This window comes from Oryzias melastigma, linkage group LG18 (assembly GCF_002922805.2).
Source record: "Oryzias melastigma strain HK-1 linkage group LG18, ASM292280v2, whole genome shotgun sequence".
NCBI lineage: Eukaryota > Metazoa > Chordata > Actinopteri > Beloniformes > Adrianichthyidae > Oryzias > Oryzias melastigma.
Window position 1 is genome coordinate 4,320,529 of NC_050529.1, and position 22,300 is coordinate 4,342,828.

The 22,300-nt window shown below is 41.6% G+C and overlaps 2 protein-coding genes across 5 annotated transcripts; one reads left to right on the forward strand and one right to left on the reverse strand.

Moving 5' to 3' along the window:
• Positions 1-8,826: 8,826 nt before the first annotated feature.
• LOC112139934 lies at positions 8,827-12,172 on the reverse strand. Its single transcript, XM_024262794.2, has 3 exons — positions 10,597-12,172; positions 10,169-10,525; positions 8,827-10,089 (listed from the first exon to the last, which is right to left on the reverse strand). The coding sequence occupies exons 1-3, from the start codon at positions 10,886-10,888 to the stop codon at positions 9,554-9,556; spliced, it is 1,185 nt and encodes a 394-aa protein (XP_024118562.2). The 5' UTR covers positions 10,889-12,172; the 3' UTR covers positions 8,827-9,553.
• An 83-nt stretch (positions 12,173-12,255) lies between these two features.
• Positions 12,256-19,682, forward strand: LOC112139926 (V-set domain-containing T-cell activation inhibitor 1). 4 transcript variants are annotated; one of them, XM_024262784.2, is made up of 5 exons: positions 12,256-12,410; positions 14,864-14,985; positions 16,790-17,137; positions 18,572-18,916; positions 19,086-19,682. In XM_024262784.2, exons 2-5 carry the CDS (start codon positions 14,928-14,930, stop codon positions 19,181-19,183), a joined length of 849 nt encoding a protein of 282 aa, XP_024118552.1. In that variant the 5' UTR covers positions 12,256-12,410; positions 14,864-14,927; the 3' UTR covers positions 19,184-19,682. The 4 variants fall into 4 exon arrangements, with proteins under 4 accessions (XP_024118552.1, XP_024118553.2, XP_024118554.2 ...); XM_024262785.2 differs by lacking the exon at positions 12,256-12,410 and having other exon boundaries at positions 13,937-14,985; positions 19,104-19,682; XM_024262786.2 differs by lacking the exon at positions 12,256-12,410 and having other exon boundaries at positions 13,938-14,985; positions 19,122-19,682.
• The last annotated feature ends 2,618 nt before the right edge of the window (positions 19,683-22,300 follow it).

Genomic DNA, 22,300 nt, shown 5'->3' on the forward strand with positions numbered 1-22,300 from the left:
GAGTCCTGAATTCTCTGATGATCTCTCATCTTTCTGGAGGAATCTTCAGCTTCTTACATCCTTTCTTTCTTCGTGTTCCAGAAACCTCTTTCAGTGAAGACATCCCAGCTGTCACAGGGGAGTGTCAGAGAAGTTGAGACTCCAACTAAACCCATGACCTTTCCTCAATCTGGAACTGAGTCTGTAGTTCTGATCAGTTCTGATCCACACGTGGACGACCGTCTGTCATGTGACTCTCTACAACCACCAGTGATACTTTCTGTTCAATAATTTAGTGAATCCGATGAAGCTGCTTGGATGAACTCAGATGTTTTGATGTCCAGTGTTTGTAAAAAAGAGACTTTCTAGAAAAAAGTTCTACCCACAAAAATAACCTCTCTCACGTGAACCTGCTGCTGCTTCTGATCTTCAAGAGAGTGTGTTCTGATCAGATAAAGGTCTCCGTGTCTGGTTGCTGTCGGTTGTTGGAGACACATTTGTTTCTGTTATTGTGGCCGATATGAAAAGTGCAATAATGTTTGTCCTCAACACAGCTGAGCAAGGTCGGTCCACCTGATGTGCTTCTGGATCCAGATTTCATTTCTAGTGTCTTTAGGAAGCTCCAGAACACGACTAGTAAGACCTTTTCATGTAAATGACATTGCTCCGTTATTAATTCTCCAAACCAGAAATGACTGAGTGGTCTAACATCTAACCTGGAAGTAATGTGCAGATACTTCATTGGACCCGAGTGTTCTTATCTGTCAGGAACTTTTCACGTGTGTTCTGTTTGCGGTTCTTCTGAAGTGACTGACCTCGGACCATCCTGGAGAACATGAAGCACATTAGCAACAACATCCATGGTCTGAAATGTTAGCATAGTGGAAGGGGAAAATGTGAAGGAAGATTTGGTCTTCTATGAGTTAGAGAAGTGCAATAAAGTTATTTTGATTTGAAAGATCACCGGCTGGGTCTTTAATGTGTGGAGTTTGTATGTTCTCGTTCATGTGTGGGTTTTCTCAAGGAATATCTGCTTCCTCTTCCAGTCCTGGATCAAAATCAGGGTTCTCAAAGTCAATTTACCCAGGAGCCACTGAAGGCAGAGTCTGTCTGAGGCCTTTTTATCATAGGGTTCCATTTATGTCAAAAATATTCAGAATAAGATAATTGCAGAGGATAATTATTATCAGGAGCAGGTGATCATTTGCCTATTTGATGAAGGAGGAAGTGTAACTCCACAGTCTGATCTTACCAGAGACACTGATGTTAACCCCCATGCTGCTGGCTCCTCCCCCTTTGGACTCACACCAGTACACACCACTGTCCCACAGAACCAGATCATTGATTCTACAGGAAGAAAGAGGTGATAGTCTTTGTAAATTCATTCAGATTTCATTCTCCAACCCCGATTTGGATTAATTAATATCCATATAAATCACTAACAGAGACCGCTATTGGTTTTACCAAAGCGGGTCTTGAGACCCTCACAAAGTTCTGGACTTTTTTACAGTGTAATTTCAAATGCGTATTTATTTATTTATTTTGAGAGACCTTTACCACCTCTGTGCCGTGTCTCTTCAGATGATTTCAGTTTACATAAACCTCCAAGATCTTTGTTTTCAAACCCATAACTATCTAAACACTGGCAGAGATTTGAATAAAAAGGGTGGGATGAAGCATGAGTGGCTGTGAAAAGAGGAAAAGGCAAAGAGAAAGCAAGACGTGTTGCTGTACTTCTAAAAGTTTATTTATGTTTTATTGATGCTGCTCCATGTGGGTAGAATTCTGTTTTATTCCTTCATTCAAGTGTTTTTGTTTCTTTAGTGAAACCTGACGTAATAAAGAAAAGACGGAAGATTATCTTTTGTTCCTACTAGAAGTGAGGGATTAATAAATTAGCACTTTCAGTAAATGTAATGTTCTTTCCAAGTAAAAATCATGTATAAAAACACATTTCTTTCTGTCGATGAGATGGAATTGAAAATATGACGTTATGGATATGTCTCTCGGGGCCAGAGTGTGACCTCAGAAAAACAAAAACTCCACAGGCTGATGTAAAGTTTCACAAACCATCGAGCTCCTAAAAGTGATCAGGTTTTGACAGGAAAGCTGACTAAAACTCTCCTTTTTGTTCATCTTTGTGCCTTTCTCTTTCAGGGAAACAAAACTTTTTTCTGTTTCTTCTTTCAGAATGCTGCTGTAACATTCACATCTTCCACCCTCCCTACAGTCAGCTGCAGCGAGGCCTTTCCCTCTTAGATTCCTTGTTTCCACACAGTAAAAATAGACACCAGAAGGAGCAGCAGTATTTGTAAGAGGAGTAGTATTGATAAAATATTTACGATACCCATAAATGTGTCTTAAACTCACAAACTCAAACCAGGTAAAACACAGATTGGTGACACATCCCTAACAAGACGTCGGTGTTTCCACTGGAACTCCTGGACGGCAGCTCTGTTTTCCTCTCCGTTTTTCTCTGCTCCGTGTTTCCTCGTCTCCAGAGAGAAGTGAACAGCATGAGCTGGAGTTCAAAACAGTGTTAACCATCCAACAGCCGACCACCATCACAGCACCTCCCTGCATGTAACCTGAGCTCAGAGTAGAAAACAGTGAAGTTTGACGTATTTGGGTTTGTGTGTTCGTCAGCTGTTGGCCTGACTCAGGAATCTGGTCCCAGCAGCCTCGACTAAACTCACTGAGACTGAAAAAGAGAAGCAAGAAAAAGGATCACAATGGAGCTGAATGCACTGGAGAAGGCTGAGGTTAAAGAGAATTGATTTAGAGAAACAATTTCAACATTTAACTTGTTGAAAAACCTCAAAGACTCATTTGTTTAAGAAACATAAAGTTATTGTTTGTTACAAATTTAACAACACCAGCCTGAAAGAAAGTTCAAATAAATGTGTCTGGAGTCATTAGTTCTGACTATGTAGGTTAAGCATCTTCACTAAAACTGTAGACGTCATCATGTTAGATTTACTCTTTATACAAAAAACAAACTGAATTCAAGAAACCAGTTTTGACCTAACTCTAAAAGAAGAAGTGCTTAAAGTCCCACTCCAACCATATTTTTTCCTTATGAAAAATGTTAGTGATCTTTTAATTATGATTATTAAGCCCTTGTCCTTTTTTTACAGGGGCCTGTTGAGGCGTGATTTTCCATCCCAGGACGTTTCCCCGAGTTCTATTTTCTCGAAGAAGAATCAAAATCAAAGAGGTTAAATCAGCAAAGTTTATTTGGAGATGGAGAAGATTTGAAGACCGTTTCCTCTGCAGCCATCCCACGCTGTCTGACCTAACCTCCCTTTGTCCCGGGTTTTGTAGCTCGTAGGGGTTGTTATCAGGGGTGGAAGTAAGTGGGAGCAGCGTTCCGGTAAAAGAACTGGAGGCGGAACGCTGCTCCGGCTGGATGGAGATCAGCTTTGCAGTCGGTGTGGTGCCAAGGTACGTTCCCCCTGCCAGAATGTGTATCCCTAGTCTAAGGCGTTGATATGTTTTGCAACACTCATGTTTTGTCCCAAAAAAGAAGGTGGATGAATACAACAGACTTTTTTTTCTGGGACTGTCATGTCAGATTGTTTTATCTCTTGTAGGTAAAACGAGAAAGGGAACGGGTTCTGTCGGGTTGCTTCTGATCCAGCCTGCCAGAATCTGTGCCTCCCAATAATATGCAGCAGAAACAACAAATATTTAATTATTGTCCATTGTTACATGTTTCCATAACAAAGTCATTTTCATAAACCCCCCTTTTTAAGCTAAATTAGCCCAATAAAGGTTGTTTTTATTTTCTCTAACACTAGAAGCTTGTAGTCGAGACCTCGTTCTTTTGGTCAACCCAAAGCTCATGATCATAGGTAATTACTGGAACGAAGATCAGCCGGTAAATTGAGAGCTTTGATTTCTGGCTTAGCTATCTCTTCACCATTATGGATCGGTGCAGCGGCTCCATACTGGTGGATGGCACTAAAGCCAACAGAACAACATCATCTGCAAAGAGCAGAGATGAAATCCTTTGGCCCCTGGCTGCACCTAGAAATTCTGCGCTTACAAAATATGAACATGGCCGGTGATAAAGGGCTGCACTACCAGAGTTCAACATGCCACGTCACAACGTCACATCACAGCAGCGGGTCCTCCTGGACGAAACGATGTGGTTCCTCGGCCCGGTTCTGTTCTTCGTTCTGGTCGGTTCCTCCGTGTCACAACGTGAGTAAAAGTCTGAAATCTACTGAAAACGGCGGGAATCGGAGTTTTGTGGTTCAGCAGCAGCAGGTTTGTGAGTGGAAACGCGGGAATGAAAAGCTGCTGTCAAACTTCCTCAGACTTTCAGGGATTTCTCTGGATGATTGTAGAGAAAGACGCTTGAAGTGACGCTGGAAAACGTCTCATTCACGTCGGTGTCGGTGCAGAACGTGACCAGGAGAATGTTTTCCTCCACGTCTAATACAGTATCATTTCCCTGAGGAGAAAATGGAAATCATTGAATAAACTTAAATAAATAAATACACATATTTCAAGATTCTTCTTAAAAGTGTGTTTCCACATAAATGATTCTAAGAAGTTAAAATCATGAAAATGTCAAATCAAATAACATTTCTAATCCTTCACTGGTTCTAGACATTACTGTAAAACATCTCATTAAAATGTTTATCTGGCGTTCAAATGTTGAACCAAAATGGAGGTTGTAGTGAGGTTATTAGAGGTCAAATAATACACAAATATATTTGATGTCTAGAAGTCCAGAACTGGTTTTTGACGGACCGACTTTTACAGACAACAGTGTTGCATTGTCTCTGAAACAGAAAAAGTGTGAAGTTCTACTGAATCGTGTTCAACAGATCTGCTGCTGGTTCTGGTCGGACCTCCCAAACATGTTGGAGAAGCTCCTGGTGGTCCGGTTGAAGACCAAAGCTGCTGGTTGATCAGTTTCTGCATCTTTGTTGTTCTTCTCTTCATGTCTGGATCAACTTCAACATCTTCATCTATTTAGACCTTCAGCAAACAGCTTCACTACCCAGAATGCACTGCTGCATTATTAATGCAAGTTTTCTAGTTCCTGTCCAGTTACAGAACTGAGTCCTCTGTAACCTCTCTGATCTTCTGATGCAGGTATAAAGCTCATGGAAGCTGAACCTGGAGGGACCATCGCTCTGAGATGTGAAGATACAAACATCAAGCAGGATCAAGTTTTTAAGTGGGTAAAACCTGAACTTCAGAGGATCAGAGATGTGTTTATCTACAGGAATAACTTTGTTGATCTTATTGATCTCTGTTCTTTCATGAACCGAGTGTTTCTGAAGGACAGTCAGATGAAGGATGGAGATCTGTCTGTGGTTCTGAAGAACGTGGTGATGGAAGATTTTGGGAAGTACGAGTGTAGCGTAGAACATGAAAATTGTACATATAGAGGATGGAATCTGATCTCCACCATCTACCTGCAGGTGTCTCCTCCAGGTGAGCATTGAGAGTGAATGTATGTCAGAGTGAAAGGTCTCAGATCAGACGTGTTTTCTGAAGATGTTGTTGATGAGACTCTGCAGGAAGCAGCTGCTCTATTGAGGAAGAGGAGAACATTCTGATCTTCATCATCTCATCATCAACCTCTGATCTCTGCAGGAGATGAAGATGGAGGAGAAGTTAAAGATGAAGAAGGAGTCAAAGTTGAAGGAGACAAAGATGAAGGAGGAGACAAAGATGGAGAGAATCAAAAAGGTTCAAACCAAAGTTCCGAGGTTCCAACAATCATCAGAATCCTGTGATCTTCTGAACTCAGAGAGAAACACAACAAACACAGAACCTGCAGTCTGATTCTTGAATGAGAGCAGAGCTCCTCCCACTCCGTCACTTCTGTTAATTATTGTTTATTTTACAATAAAGATGGCCACCTTGTTTACTCCGCTATGCTAATCAGCTGTTCTGCTAGCTGGCTTAGCGCCGTAGTTAACCTTCATTTAACCACATGTGACGGATAAATACGACATAATCAAACGATCAGTAAAACTGTTTTTGATTTAAACATTAGCATGAATAAACGATGTTCAAACTTTATTAGCAGGAATATTTACTGTCGATCAATGTATGAATCTATTTGACTTCAGAGCTGATCAGTAATATTGATACTATTGATAAATGAGGTAAACTCAGGGCACACGTTCCACCTGATGCACTCCGGGTTGTGACAACAAAACGCACTTCATCTGTTGCCAGTTTTTATTTTTCAGATTTGAAAAGAGTTATCATCTCTTCTCACAATGATCTTTGTTCCTCCATGGCGTCGCAAGGAAAGGGTCCATTCACGCAACGCTATGACTGTGACCCCGCCCACCCACATAGACATGCAGGTTTTTTCTTTTTTTTTTCAATAATACTTTATAGTTTCACAGAACACACATCACTCTCCACGTCCGCCTTCATTACTGGGTGACTCAAAGTCCCCCTAATACAATTTGTTTTTATTAAAAAAAAGTTCTCAGAGAAGTTTATCGTGTTTGTGGATGGAACGTTTGCGCGTGCACAAGTGGGAAGGAAACTTTAGAGTCGATGAATTCTGGTTTAAACTTATCATGAAGAGAGACAGTCATATCTGTTTTGTCTTCAGCGTCTCTGTCAGTATTTTTAATTAACACCTAATGTTTGTGGTTAGTCAGGTCTCTTCCTGTCTGAGAGTTTCCTGGTTGATGCTGCAGAGAAAAGTGAACAGTCACACAGACAATCATCCTAAAAGAAGAAGCGGATTGATGTTTCTGTCTGTCAAACTGCTGTTGGTCTGAAGAATGGAGGGAACATCTGTCCAGATGCTGCTGGGTGAGTCCCGTCTGCTGGATGTGTGTTGGTGTGTAAACGTTGACAGATGCTGCTTCCCACAGCAGAGCGTTCATCAAAGCTCCAACTAAGCTGAGTGTCATTTCTCTGCAGCTCTGAGCTCCCTGCTGTGCTGCACAACAAACCAAAGTTAGTCCACTTCCTCAGTCAGTCGGACTCTCTGTGTTTGTGTCCAAGAAAGCAGCAACACTCTGTGTGTCTTTACTTTGTTGTTGTAGTTGGTGTGACTGTGAGTCCCAGCAGATCTCAGTTCTTTGAAGGAGAATCAGTGATTCTGAACTGTGAGGACGACAGCTCTGCAGGATGGACTCTGAGGAGGAACATCTCAGGAGAAACCAGGAGTCAGTGTGGATCTGAGTGGGGATCAGCAGATGGTTTGTCCTGTAACATCAGTTACATGTGTGAAGCAGAAAGTGGTGTGTACTGGTGTGAGTCCAGAGGGGGAGGAGCCAGCAGCATGGTGGTTAACATCAGTGTCTCTGGTAAGATCAGACTGTGGAGTTAGTGTTGCTGCAGCTGTGTGCAGATGGATGAAATGCTTTGTCTCTGTGTTGAGGTGGATCAGTGATCCTGCAGAGTCCTGTCCTCCCTGTGATGGAGGGTCATGACCTCACTCTGAGCTGTCAATCAAAGACCCCTCCCTCCAACCCCTCAGCTGCTTTCTATAAAGATGGCTCCCTCATCAGGACTGAGCCTACAGGTCACATGACCCTCCAGCATGTTTCCAGGTCTGATGAAGGTCTCTACAAGTGTCACATCAGGGATCATGGAGAGTCTCCATCCAGCTGGATCTCTGTCTCAGGTGAGGAGCTTCACTGTCATCTCACCATGGATTTCCTCCATGCAGTCACCTGACCAGGTGGGATTCTCTCTGCAGAGAGACCCACAGAAGCCCCGCCCACCACAGAAGCCCCGCCCCCTGTCTCAGCTCCTCTTCCTCTTGTGTTGAGAGTGTGTCTCCACCTGGTGGTGATCAGTCCGTTCATCATCTCCACTCTCCTTCTGGTGTCTTTATGTCCACAAAGAGCCTCAGGTAACAGAAATCAATCAATCACATTTGATCAATCATCTTCAGTTTCTGTCTAAACTGTTCTGTCTGCAGGAAGTGGCCCGTCTGTCTCCATGGTGATGACCCAGCACTCACATGCTGAGCAGGGATTGGCTGATGACTATGATGACATCATCACATCTGGAACCACAGAGCATCAATTCTGAGTCTCTATTTGTTACCAAAAATTTCTACTTTAATTTTTTTTGTTGAAATTTTCTTTTATTTGTGTTTGATTTCAGTATTTTGTTTTTTTTTGTTTGGTCCATGAAATCTTAATTTCAAATTAAATTCTTCAATTAGTCTTTTTTGCACAATGGAGTCGATATAGAGTTCATTTTTACAGCAGAGACAACTTTTTTCTAAACTCATCTGGGATAAAATATGATGTTATATAAAGTCTCTCTGCATAAATGCAACAGAGGAAACATCTGAACTGGATCAAGGAGCAGAAGGACTGGACTATTGGTCCTAGATCCAAGATCCTGTTTCTGATGGAAGTAAAGTGGAATTCATTCAAGATCTGAGGATTTGAAGGAAGACTGGTGAGGAGCAGAACCCAAACTGTTGGAGGAATCTATCGCTCACAAGTAACATGCTATAAGTTGAAACTCTTCCTCAGAATATCTATCTAACCTAAATCCTAGAAACATCATTGTAAAGCTTTTTGACAATAATGTTGGTTTTAAAGTTTGTAGATTTTAAAAAGTGTTAGCATTATGAGTTTTTATTTTTTACTGAAATATCATGAATATTTGATACATAAATCATTGGATCAAGTTGAATAGAACATACAATATACTATATGACTATTTTAAGAATGTGGGCATGGTTAACAAAAAAGGAAATCAAAAATTTTAATTTCACTGATTTGTCCAAAAATGATGTAGATCTGTTCGTCATGCCCAGACAACCTAAAAAGGAAATGGTTGCTATGGAGATAAACCAACAACAAAGCAGCCATTTTGAAATAAGTGTTTTTTTTAATTAATTTGTTACATGTAGCTCTGACCAGTATGGCAAAGGGGGGAGGGTCTGGTAGAGCCGTTCAGTCATTGAGGGCGGGGCCTGGTAGAGCCGTTCAGTCAGTGAGGGCGGGGCCTGGTAGCACCTGCAGACCAAACAACACCACTGTAGCTTTATTTGACTCTGATCTCTGATCTGTTGTTTCTGGTCTGAAGGAGAAAAACTTCCTGTTTCTTGTTGTTGTTTTCATCCAAAGTCCCATTACAGACACAGAGAACTCAGTTCCTGGAGCTGATGCCGCTTTGATATCTAAAGACTTTGCATGCTATGGTCTAAATCAGGAACTCCAGGCCTCAAAGGATGCTGTGTCTGCATGTTTTCCAGGTATCTGTGTTTGGATCACACCTGAACAGGTGTCTGAAGTCTGAACTTTAAAGCTGCTTCCTGCTCACATTTGAACCATGTTTTCCATAAGAATGGTTCTGGTTGAACATAAGAGAGAAAAGATCCTTTCAGACATTGTGCAGGTTTATTTCAGCTCATTTACATACAAGGATAGAAAGGAGGAAGTTCTGCCTGTGGCTGTTGCTCTTCATTTGCATGTTTCTTCTGCACTCGGAGCATCCTGACAGAAGCTTCATCTGCTCCACGAGGAACTGTCTGTGAAGAACCGAGTCTTCAGCGATCTGAGATTCCCACAGACTCTGGAGGAGCAGAGCCTGGAGTCCGACAGAAAAGCTAAAAGAGCGTGACGCTGTCGGCGGACACACACACCATGCTGCTCTTCTGAGAGCGTGGAAGAAGCTCAGTGTCTGACGTGTCCAGAGCCGCTCCGCCTTCTCTGCTGAGAGGGCGGAGCTCCGGTTCCGGCTGGAGCCTGGATCCGGTGGAACGAGGAGCTGATTTCCTCTTTGAGATCAAGAGGAGGAGAAGAAGAACAGTGAGAAGAAGAGCAAGGAAAGCAACAGGAACCAGCACTGCCAGAAGAACCGACAAAGGAGGATCCTGACGGACTTCCTGCGTCCTGTTTCCTCCTCCATCTTTGTCTCCTCCTCCATCGTTGTTTCCTCCTCCATCTTTGTCTCCTCCTCCATCGTTGTTTCCTCCTTCATCTTTGTCTCCTCCATCTTTGTTTCCTCCTTCATCTTTGTCTCCTCCATCTTTGTTTCCTCCTTCATCCTTGTCTCCTCCATCTTTGCTTCCTTCTTCATCTTTGTTTCCTCCTTCATCTTTGTTTCCTCCTCCATCTTTGTTTTTTCCTTCATCTTTTTTACCTGCAGTGACAGAACATAGGTTGATGATGACAGCAGAAGCTGCTTCACTCTAATCCACATAGACACTCTCGCTGCTCACCTGGAAGAATCACCAACAGGTGAATGGTGCAGATGGGAGGTGAATCTAAAACAGACCTCCTGGTTCTTCCATTTCCTTCGACTCTACTCTGGTACGTTCCGTTGTCATCAGTCGTCGCGTTCTTCAGAACCACAGACAGATCTCCATCCCCCATCCGACTGTCCTTCAGAAACACTCGGTTCCTGAAAGATTTATGCTGATGATCTGAGTCACTTTTGTCGTCTCTGTACAGAAACACATATTCGTCCTCCTGCAGGTCCGTTCTGCTCCACTCTAGAACCAGAACCTGGTTCTGGTCTGACAGTCGACATGTCAGAGTGACGTTCTGACCCGGTTCTGCCGTGATGTTCTTCAGTTCTGCAAGAAAGGAACACAGGATGTGAACTCCAGCCTTCATGCTGTTGTGTCAGTGAACAGGTGAGACTCACCTGCTGAGACCTTCACAGAGAAGCTGATGGTCCACAGCAGCAGACGGAAGAGTCTGGAACCCATCTGCAGCGTCCACTCGGACACGGTCACCATGAAAGCATCTGCATGCAGAGTCTGGAGAGACCAGCTCATGAAAACTGGATGACAGAGAAGCTCCGCCCAGGAACACCTCCGAGTGTAGCTCCTCCCCCTGTCAGCCAACGGTTCTTCCTGGAGGGAGAATGTCAACAAAGATATTCCAGAGTTCCTGCTGTCTGTCCTGGTGTCCCTCTGTCTCCCTCTGCTGGTCATCTTTGTTACTATTTTTTCTATTTTTTAACAATATATGGTGTTCTACGTCCTGATTGGCTGTTGACCATTTCCAATCTAGTTTTTGCCTGTTTTGTTGTTGATGTAAAGCATTTTGCCCACAAAGATGATTTTGGGTTTTATTCTATAAAATGGGATTGATTCCCACTCAGATTCTTTGTCTTCTTGGACCTCCAAATTACCTGGTTTTATGAATGTCACCCCCACTTGATCCTCTGGGTTCTATCATTCCTCACAATGAGGGACCAGAGGGATCAACGGTCATCTCAGCACTAATAGGACTATATCCACTGGATCCCCCCAAAACTCTGTGATCTCACCACTTCTCTTCACTCTGTACACAAATGACTGCAGGAGCACTACCCCCAGTATAACATACTTCAAGTACTCTGATGACACAGTACTCATGGACACCACCAACACCGTGGGACTGCTGCAGAGCGAACTGGACTCTTTCTCACTCTGGTGCAGGAAACACAGCTTGGACTTAAACATAACAAAAACACAGAAATGGTTTCTCTCTTCCATCATGGTCCTTCCATCTCAACTCAACAAAAACATTTTCTCCAAATGTCAACGTCTTTTTTTTCTCCTCAAACTTCGCAAATTACGGGTCCATCAATCAATTTGGATGAATTAAGATCCACATAAATCACTAACAGAGGCCACTATTGGTAAAACCACAGCTGGTTTGCTGCAAAAGCGGGTCTTGAGACCCTCACAAAGTTCTGGACTTTTTTACAGTGTAATTTGAAATGCTTTTTTATTGATTGGTTGATTTTTTTTTTCACTCAGTGTCTCTTCTACAAAATATTCCATCTTAGCAAAGTTACATAAACCTCCAAGATATTTTTTTTTCATTCTGTAATTCTGCTCTTATTTTTCCTTGAAGGTTTGAGCTTTAGAGAGTATAGTGGGTAACTTTCTTTATCTTTTATTGATGCTGGTCCATGTGGGTAGAATTCTGTTTTGTTCCTTCAAATTTAATGTTCTTTCCAAGTAAAAATCATGTATAAAAAGACATTTCTTTCTGTGGATGAGTTTAAATTCCTGCAGATTGAAAACTGTCCTTCACCATGAGTCTGTCTGTTTCTGATTAGAGATTTTCCGTGAGACTCAAAGTTTTGTAAAGCATAAAATGTTTTTATATGAAGTAATGGATATGCCTCTCGGGACCAGGATGTGTCCTCAGAAAAACAAGAACTCCACAGGCTGATGTAAAGTTTCAAGAACCATCAACTCCTGAAAGTCATCAGTTTTTCACAGGAAAGTTGACATAACTTTTTTCAGCAGGCTGCTGCTGAAACATTCAAATCTTCATATCTTCTCCATTAACTTTCACTGTCAGAGGAAGTGAAGCAATTTCACTGGAATTCCTGGACGGCTGCTTATTTTTCACTCCCCCCCTCCGAAGGACTTCCTCCTCCGTCAACACATTCCTCTCAGAGCTCCTGCTCTTGTTTTTCTTTGAAGGATTGAGTTTTAGAGCGTGAGAGTAAAGTGGGTAAGTTTCTTTATTTTTTATTGATGCTGCTCCGTCTGCTTCATGTTTTCTTGTTTCCACAGCATGAGCTGGAGTTCCTAACAGTGTTACCCATCCAACAGCCGACCAACGTCAAAGCGTCTCGGTGCAATACCTGAATGTAACCTGAGTTTAGAATAGAAAACAGTGAAGTTTGTCATATTTGGGTTTGTGTGTTCACACAGGAATCTGGTCCCAGCAGCCTCACCTAAACTTACTAAGACTAAAAAAGAGAAGAAAGAAAAAAGGCTTCCAATGGAGCTGCATACACTGCAGAAGGCTGAGGTTAAAGAAAATTAACATAAAGAAACAATTTCAACATTTTTCCTGTTGAAAATCTTGGAGATCTTGTCGTGACGTCATTCCCTCTGCTAGCCATACCTTAGCATTTAGCAATGGCTTCTACCTCTTCTGCTTTCTGCGCTCTTCTCTGCTCCGTGTGCCATATGTTGAGCGAAGATCCTGCCTCCTATAGTTGGGATAGTGATAGATGTGCTAAGTGTAATCTCTTGGACTTGGAGGCCAGGCTAGAGCAGTTAGAAGTGCGGCCCCGCACAGTGGAAGCTAAGCCAACTATCCAGGTGGTTACGCGTATCACGGGACGTGCTGCCAAGGCTAACACAGCTAGCATCCCGGCACCCCTCCAGCAGTGAGGGATTAGCCAGGATGGATTTGTACCGGTGGGAATGAAGCATAGTGCTAAACGCAAAAACTTAGATTACCCGAAGATTCTCGTGTGTAAAAGATTCTCTCCCCTCAGCGACACACCCGCTGAACCGAAAACTCTGCTGATTGACTCCTCTGAAGTTACACACAGGGCAGTTGGTGACATCAAAGGAAACCATAGGATGTTAGCCCAGAGTAAGTCCAGGTTCCATCGAGTCGTGATTCGCGCAGGCGGTAATGACACCCTTCGGGAAATTAAACATAGAATCTGTATGTAAACTTGCTAAGTCGATGTCAGACACAGTAAGTTTCTCTGGTCCTCTAGTCGAACCTAGTCAATAACGAAATGTACAGCCACTTTTCATCATTTAACCACTGGTTAGCTAGATGGTGCCCAGAAAACAGCCTTGATTTCATGGACAATTGGAGCATGTTTTGGGGAAAGCCCGGTCTCATTCGGAGAGATAGCTAGGGCTGGGTATCGTTATAGTTTCCAGAAACTATCTGATTCACAAGAGCCTGAATTGATTCTGCTGTTTGGCCTGTAAGCTGAAACCACAGTAAAAGACTTGTCCCCAACCCGAAGGCGGAGGTAAAACAACCCTCTCGTCCACCGGTGTGAACTCCAACACTTGGCGGCTGAGCTGGGGGCTCACGAGTAAGCCCAACCCGGCTGTCGACTCTCACCATGGGCAACTCCAGAATGGTAGAGTCCAACCTTTCTCAAAGGACTGAGTTTCAGAGCCCAGGCTGCGTGTGGAGGTGAGCCCAACTATATCTAGTCTGTATCTCTCAAGCTCAGGCTCCTTCACTCCCAGAGAGGTGACGTTCTATGTCCCAAAAGCCAAATTCCATGACCGGGGTTTGGGCCGCCGGGGCACTCGCCCTCGACTGCCACCCAAACCACATTTCACCAGCCCCTTCAGAGTTCTCCTGCAGGTGGTGGGCCCACTGGAGAGTAATCCCACATTGCTCCTTTGGGTTGGACCCGACTGAGGCCCATGGGAGGAGCCCCAGCCACCAAGCCACAAACCCAGACCTGGCTCCAGGGTGGGGCCCCGGTGACGCCAATCCGGGCAACACAACTTGATCTCTAGTATTGTTATTCATGAAGAGGTTTTGAGCTACAAGCAGCTAAAATAAGTTTCCTCCGGAGGGTGGCTTGGCACTTCCTTGGTGAGAGCCACTTCTAGATCTAGACTTCTGGGAAATTTCTAGTGCACTTTTTAAATTGTAGAATCGGGCAGCACCAGAAAATGGTGAGTGGGGAAGGAATTCGGACATAAGTTGAGTCTCAGGTGTTGGAGTAAGCCTGAAGATATTTAAAACTCAGCCACTTGAACAGTAATAGCATGTTGCACTTTCTTCAGACTTTAAAGGTTAACACAGTTAGAAGTGTAATCTATTAACAAGACAATAAACTGAAATCTGGTATTGAGTAGCATCATATGAATGTGGGTTCCAATAACTTTCCTTCTTAGAAATGTCACTTTGCCTAAAACAAATGAGCAAGTCCTTACAGTCACTTGACAACTGCTAAGGGACGTCAGAAAAAAATCCTGGAGCTCCAGGCATGTTTGCTTGGTAATTTGATGGTTATAAAAAGTGATTAAAAAAAAAATACATTTCTATGTAAATTACGTGCTACTTTTATACGTACTGTAAAAAAAAAAAAAGAAGAAGATTTTTTTGATGGCCACCACGCCGTTCTTTACGCCGCTTTTCGTACAAATTTTTGACCTCTTTTGCTTGCCATACTCCCTGCTCAGCACGTGCGGCGAAGCCTCGATCCAGAACTTCACATCACAGCAGCAGGTCCTCCTGGACGAAACGATGTGGATCCTCGGCTCGGTTCTGTTCCTCGTTCTGGTCTGTTCCACCAAGTCACAACGTGAGTAAAAGTCTGAAATCAGCTCAAAACGGCGGGAAACAGAGTTTTGAATATGGGACTCACCCTTCACTCCTGCACTACAACTTCGAGCTGACGGTTCGACCAAAGCACTCACAACACCTCCTTATCAATATCTTCTATTCCAGTACAGATATCACAACCATACACAGTCACGCATCATGCTTTCCTGTTCATGTTTTTGGCAATAATTTTCTGAGTTTTTATCTATCATTCTTTTAAGACATAATAGGATTTTATTGACTGGAGATTTTAATCTCCATCTTGACAAAAGTCATGATCCATATGAGTTTTTAAATATTTTAAACAGTTTGGATTTTACCCAACATGTGGCACAACCTACTCACAACAGAGGACACACCCTGGACTTGGTCATCACTACGGCCTGTCCGCTGGCATGTCCTCTGTTGTTGACTTGGCTGTGTCAGACCATTTTTGTGTCTTTTTTAAGGTGACTGGTTTTATCCATCAGGAGGCCTCAGTGAGAACTGTGACGAAATGATATATAACTCCTGAAGTGGCAGCAAATTTTATAGACATTTTAAACCAAACTCCTGCTCAGATTTTACCAGTGTCCTGCGATTCTCTGATTGATGATTTTAACGACAGACTGAAGTCTGCCATCAATCTAGTAGCTCCATTAAAAACCAAAACACTCAAACCAAATCCAAAGACACCTTGGAAAAAGTCCTAAAGACAAGAGTGGATTTTACCCAAACTCAATAATTTTATTCCTTCTCAATGTGTGAGAAACTTTGTGTTCTTTTAGACTCTGAGCTGAATTTTATTCCACACATTAAAAATGTCGTGAAGTCCATTTTTTCATCATCAAAAACATTGCCAGAGTCCGCCCATTCTCTCTCTTGCCAGCAGAGGAGCTGATGCATGCTTTTATTTTTAGTCGTTTAGATTATTAAAATAAGATTTAAAAAAAAACAATTATTTATTGTTTTTCCTCATTTAGTTAGAAAGCATCACTCGTTCTGTTTTTCACTAAAAATAAACATTTTTTTTCTAGTTTATGAGGCAGAACGTTATTTCTATCGTTGAGAATTAGCGTTTCGGGATCTCTCAGTTCCGTGTTCTGGACCGGAACTAGTTGGACTGTGATCACGTTCTAGCTTTACAGAAGTCTCTGACCGTGAGAGAAAAAAAAGTGAGAGCTGCCAGCGCTACCCAAGAAGACTCATCGGGGGGTTCCAAATCAGGGCCCAATAAATCAAGGGTCCGGGTGTCCGGGACCGGGACCCTTGCACGTCCGGCACCAACTCCGGTACCAGGTATACGTCCCATGAGGAGACCCGGAGGCTGGGAGATGTGATTCATCAGCCAGCGCATCAAAAGGGGACGCATCGACCTGCTCCGGGTCAGGTCCCACTTCAGCTGCGGGTCTGCGGTTGCGCGTCCGGTGCCGTGATCTAATTGGACCAGCTCGTCACATTTTGACAGCAGGGTACCCCCAAAGCTTCACGTTTTTACCAAGCGTCGATAAGTGACGAGTCAGGAGTAAGAATGTGTTACCCAAACATGTTGGAGAAGCTCCTGGTGGTCCGGTTGAAGACCAAAGCTGCTGGTTGATCAGTTTCTGCATCTTTGTTGTTCTTCTCATTTTCTCTTCATGTCTGGATCAACTTCAACATCTTCATCTATTTTGACCTTCAGCAAACAGCTTCACTACCCAGAATGCACTGCTGCATGATTACAATTAATGCAATTGTTCTAGTTCCTGTCCAGTTACAGTACAGAGTCCTCTGTAACCTCTCTGATCTCTGATCTTCTGATGCAGATATGAAGACCGTAACAGCTGAAGCTGGAGAGACCGTCGTTCTGAGATGTGAAGATACAAACATCAAGCAGGATCCAGTTTTTAAGTGGGTCAGACGTGACCTGCCGAGGATTGGAGATGTGTTTATCTACAGGAATCACAGTGTTGTTCTAGACAATCAGCATGAATCTTTCCAGAACCGAGTGTTTCTGAAGGACCCTCAGATGAAGAATGGAGATCTGTCTGTGGTTCTGAAGAACGTGACGATTGAAGACACTGGAACATACCTGTGTTTAATCCTAAATAAAGATGATCCATTGAGTTTTGGGTACTCGCCCTCCTCCGTTAAACTGGAGGTGTCTCCTCCAGGTGAGCATTGAGAGTGAATGTATGTCAGAGTGAAAGGTCTCAGATCAGACATGTTTTCTGAAGATGTTGTTGATGCTTTGATGAGGAAGAGGAGAGCATGCTGATCTTTATCCTCTGATCTCTCACCAATTCCCCACCCCAGCATCGTTTGAATCTCACCTAACACAATTTACACCTCAAAATTTTGTCCAGCTCCTTTATTTTAACGTGTCAAAGTCTCTGCTCGATGTTTGACTGGGTAATGTCGAATGATTTTTTTAAACTTGTAATGAAAGACGTGGATGATGAGAGATCAGGTTATTTCTGTTAAAGAGGCCCTACCATGAAAATTCTACTTCTTGAGGTTTTAAATGCATTTTACTGATCATTCCTCCCTATAAAGAACCCTAAAGTGGTATTTTGATTCATTCATGCATTTAAGAGTAATCCTCTAAAAACCTGCTCTGTCTGCAGCAGCCCCTCCCATACCCACGAAAACGGGCGGGTGGAAACGTGCTGACCTAAGATCAATGCCCACAGCTCCCTCCAGGAAGAGCTACAAGGTCCGCCCCCAGACTAGAACAAAAACACACCCACGTTCTCCACAGAGCTGTGGCAGGAGATGACAACCTTCCTGTACCAGGAACCGCTCTCAGACCCGTCTTTGGTTCAGTTTGATCAGACTGAACTTCTGTTCGCTCTGAGATTCCTCAGTCTGAATACAAAACAAACCGAGAGCGGAACAACTGAACCAAAACGGCCATCGTACCCGATAGTCACGTTACGTAAACACGGTAGAAATGAGGCGATCTGTGACAAACGTGGAGCATTAGATGGTCAATCAAATTCATTATAATGTGGTCGGATGAATTCATGCTCAATAAAACAACTTTTTACGTGATCCACATTGATTCTACAATCTACATGTCACAAACTCTTATCGCGTGTGTACCTGTCATGCAGGATTCCTCCGCGGTACCAAAGCTGCAGTAGAAAGTGTTCAATCTGGCCTTCATACAGACGATCAAAATCCATCAGCAAAATACAAAATTTGAACAAGTGAAAAATCCTGGCAAGCATTAACAGACCGCAGATCATCCATCTTTCTCTTCTGTTTTGACCCGACCGTGTAGCTGCTGGACATCTTTAGTCACGTGGTTTTGTTATAAAGTTTGATCATGCTGCGTAGGTTCGGGGGGGCCGGCTCAACGATGATTTCATGAAATGGGAGCGAAAGGTGGAGCCTCAGAGATTAACTCGTTTTACTTTTGTGTATTAAAACAGTCGACAAAAATGACTCATATTTCATAAATAATTTGCTTTTTTAGTATTCCAAAGGTAATTAAATGGATATAGTTTACTCTGAAAGACTGAAGAAAATCATGGTAGGGCCTTTTAAAGATTTCCACTAAACCGTTGCTAATCAGGTCTCCATGTCTGGTTCTTCTGATGCAGAGCTGAACATCACTGCTGAACCTGGGGAGAACGTCACTCTGAGATGTGGAAATATGAACATCAACGGAGAATTCCATTTATATTGGAGGAAAATGGACCAGGACTGGAATACATACGTGTTTTTCTACAGGAGTCACAGTGTTGTTCTAGACAATCAGCATGAATCTTTCCAGAACCGAGTGTTTCTGCTGGACCCTCAGATGAAGGATGGAGATCTGTCTGTGGTTCTGAAGAACGTGAGGATTGAAGACTCTGGAACATACCAGTGTAGAGTAGACCGAGAGGATTATCCATTGAGTATTATGTACTCGAGCTCCACCATCAATCTGCAGGTGTCTCCTCCAGGTGAGCATTGAGAGTGAATGTATGTCAGAGTGAAAGGTCTCAGATCAGACGTGTTTTCTGAAGATGTTGTTGATGAGACTCTGCAGGAAGCAGCTGCTCTGATGAGGAAGAGGAGAACATTCTGGTCTTCATCATCATCATCATCAAACTCTCATCTCTGTCTCTGCAGGAGTTAAAGATGAAGGAGGAGACAAAGATGAAGGAGGAGTCAAAGATGAAGGAGGAGTCAAAGATGAAGGAGGAGTTAAAGTTGAAGGAGGACATTAAGATGGAGAAAATCAAAAAGGTTCAAACCAAAGTTCCAGAGGTTCCAACAATCATCAGAATCCTGACGGTGATCTTCTGAACTCGGAGAGAAACACAGAACCTGCAGTGGAATGAGAGCAGAGCTCCGCCCACTCCATCACTTCTGCTAATTATCCTTTATTTCACAGTAAAGATGGCCGCCTTGTTTACTCCGCTATGCTAATCAGCTGTTCTGTTAGCTGGTTAAAGGGCCGTAGTTAACCTTCATTTAACCACATGTGACGGATATATCTTCCCAGAAGACGCAAGAATGAGACTTTTGATTATCGTTATGACGGGTGAGACTCAGAGCTGCAGGATTCTGCCGCGCAGCTGCGCAGTCTTATTCCAGAAGTTCAAATTGAAAACTTGAAAAATAGACAATGTAACTAAAACATGTTTTCAACATTTGAAAACAAGACATTGTAAATTAAAAAACACGTTTGAAAAAAGCTGAAAACTTGAAACAAATCTTGTAAACTTAAAAGAAAAAAAATTTAAATTTGAAAAAAAAAAATTTAATTTGAAAAAAAATGAAAACTTTAAATACATTTTGAAAAAAAATACTGAAAACTTGAATTAAAAAATAAATAAATAAATAAATGTAAAAATAACCAAAAATAATGTATCCATTAGTAACAGCTGCTGTTTTGAATTTTCAATATTTTTTTTTTCTCTCTTCTGAGTCTTTACTTTCAATCCTCAGTTTAGAGTTTCAATTCTGGTTTTTGAGTTTTCACTGATCAGCTCAAAGCCCCGCCCACCTGTAAAATTAGGATCAACTTGGCAGAAAAAACTCAAAAATCAGAATTGAAACTGGGAATTTAGGATTAAAGATTTGAAAAAGCAATAATAAATAAATACATAAAAATTTTGAAAATTCAAAACAGCAGCTTTTACTATTATTTTCAGTTGGTGACTTTTACATTTATAGAGTTTTTTTTTTAAGGTTCCACAATTTTTTTTTCAAATTTTGCAGATTTAGTTCATATTTTTAGGGTTTTTGCAAATAAAAAAAACATTTTTTTTTTTATTTTCCTTTTTTACAAACTTACAATCTCTGTTTTTCAAATTTTCAATTTGTTTTTTCATTCAACTGGTTCCGGGTCACGAGCAGACATGTGTCTCCAGCTCTCCTCAACTTTTAAAGTCTTTTAAAGTTGCTGTGATGTAGCACTGTTTAGCTCAAATTCCTGATCGTTTTCTTTTCAACTTCTATTAATATTTGATTTTAAGTCCTGAACCGGATATTGATAATTCATTCAGATAAAATGGTCGAGTCGGGGTGGGATTATATAAGTTCGCTTCCTTCCACTCCCTTTCAAGTGATCTACTTGTGATCCATTAAGTGATATGTTATTTCATGTATTATAACCTGATTGCCTAAAATAAACCATTTATTCATTCATTCACTTTAAGCTGATCCTGATTTGACCTCATACTCATTCAAGTAATTCTACAGAAGCAGAAGGTTGGTTATAAATTATAAAAACCAGCTAATTGCTAAACTAAATGTACTAAATAAACTGGTTATCCCTGTCCTTAGACTTTCCCTCCCGGTAAGGATAAACTCCTAAAAAAGAAAAAAACCTGATTCAGGAAAAAAGCAGAAACCTCAGAGATCTCCACATGAGGGAGAGATTCTATCCAGGGACGGACAGGAGATGTACCAGGACTATTAAAGAAGAACTGTCTCATCTAACTCTTCTTAAATGAATTCCTCCTAATTTCCCTCCATATTCATAACAGTATCTAGTCCCATTCAGCTGACAGTACAACCTCCATCACACTGCTCAGGTTTATTTTCTTGTACCCAGATTTAATAGTATGTATGCATTCTGTGTTCTAGCCTCCAGTGAATAGAATAACCTTTCTTCTTCAATACATTCTTATATTTTACATCTTTTTGATTATATTTTATCTATTACTGTTCTTGGTGTGTTTATTGTACAGCACTTTGTATAGCAGTTTGGCTGCGTTAAGGTACTTTAGAAATAAAGTTGATTTGATTCTAAATTATTTAAGAGAGCTCCTTCAGCACAAGATACAATATTTAATAAACTGGAATCTTAAGAAGAATCTGATTAAAGTCAGTACAGGTCAGAACCCCCAAACCTCAATGAGATAAAGAGTTAAAACGCGTTTTATGACTTAATGACTTTTGTTTTTCCAGAGAAAATAGAATCAAATCTGATTCAAGTTGGAACATGGAGTTTTAGTGACATCTAGTGAGAGAAAACATGAGAAGCTTTGGTGAATAAACTCTAACGTGTTAAAAGGTCTCCGGGTAATCAGAGTAACATTATTTGGATATTTCAGTATTGACAAAAATAAACGAATGTTTTCACAGGAAAACCACAAACATTAACAGTCATTTCTTTAAAGATACAATTTCACATTTTTGGATCATGTTTTAACTCAGAAATATGTATAAATGTAGAAAGCTTCTGGAGTTTCTTTGATATACCTTTCAAATTGTATTATAATCTTCAGTTACTGAATTATTTGAATTGAGAATGAATTTATTTATTGTTTATCTCTGACAAAAACATATTTACAATTCTTCTCACTCTCCTAAAACCATTTAAATCTGGACTGTATGAAAGCTCTTTAGTCTGTATAAAACTCAACTAGTTATTAATATTTTTGTAATTGTGTGAAGTGATCATGATTGTCTTTATCTACTAAATCAGTTTTAATCTCTGAAATAGCTTAAATTCTCCTTTTTTGGGCTTGTTCCTGTAGTTCTGGAGTCTCTCCATAGATGGCGCTCTACACACACAAATCTCTGTTTAGGAGCAGAAAGTCTCTCTGCATTCATGAGCTGCTGGAAGATTTGTTCATGTGTGTTTTCAGAGTCAGACGTTCATTTTTCCATCATTCCAGCAGCACATGAACGCAGCATTTCTCTCAGTTGGACTTTTTCTCTGATGGACATCAACCATCACTGAGACTGGATCTAAAACGAGAAATAAAGTCACAGTTTAGCAATAAAAACTACACATATGTTCTGTTTCATGTTACATTTGTGGAATATTTTTGTTATAAATAGAAATTCAAGCATAAAGGGGTTAAAACTGTTTTCCCGGTGACTGATGA

What these genes read in the sequence shown, in the direction of transcription:
- LOC112139934 (XM_024262794.2), bottom strand. Translation starts at nt 10,888, where the DNA reads ATGACCAGCAGAGGGAGACAGAGGGACACCAGGACAGACAGCAGGAAC. An exon ending in CTCTGTGAAGGTCTCAGCAG is followed by an intron (nt 10,526 to 10,596) that starts GTGAGTCTCACC and finishes CCTTTCTTGCAG; the next exon opens with AACTGAAGAACATCACGGCA. An exon ending in CCTGTTGGTGATTCTTCCAG is followed by an intron (nt 10,090 to 10,168) that starts GTGAGCAGCGAG and finishes CTGTCACTGCAG; the next exon opens with GTAAAAAAGATGAAGGAAAA.
- LOC112139926 (XM_036216803.1), top strand. Translation starts at nt 14,787, where the DNA reads ATGGCCACCACGCCGTTCTTTACGCCGCTTTTCGTACAAATTTTTGAC. An exon ending in ACTGGAGGTGTCTCCTCCAG is followed by an intron (nt 17,138 to 18,571) that starts GTGAGCATTGAG and finishes CTTCTGATGCAG; the next exon opens with AGCTGAACATCACTGCTGAA. An exon ending in TCTGCAGGTGTCTCCTCCAG is followed by an intron (nt 18,917 to 19,085) that starts GTGAGCATTGAG and finishes CTGTCTCTGCAG; the next exon opens with GAGTTAAAGATGAAGGAGGA.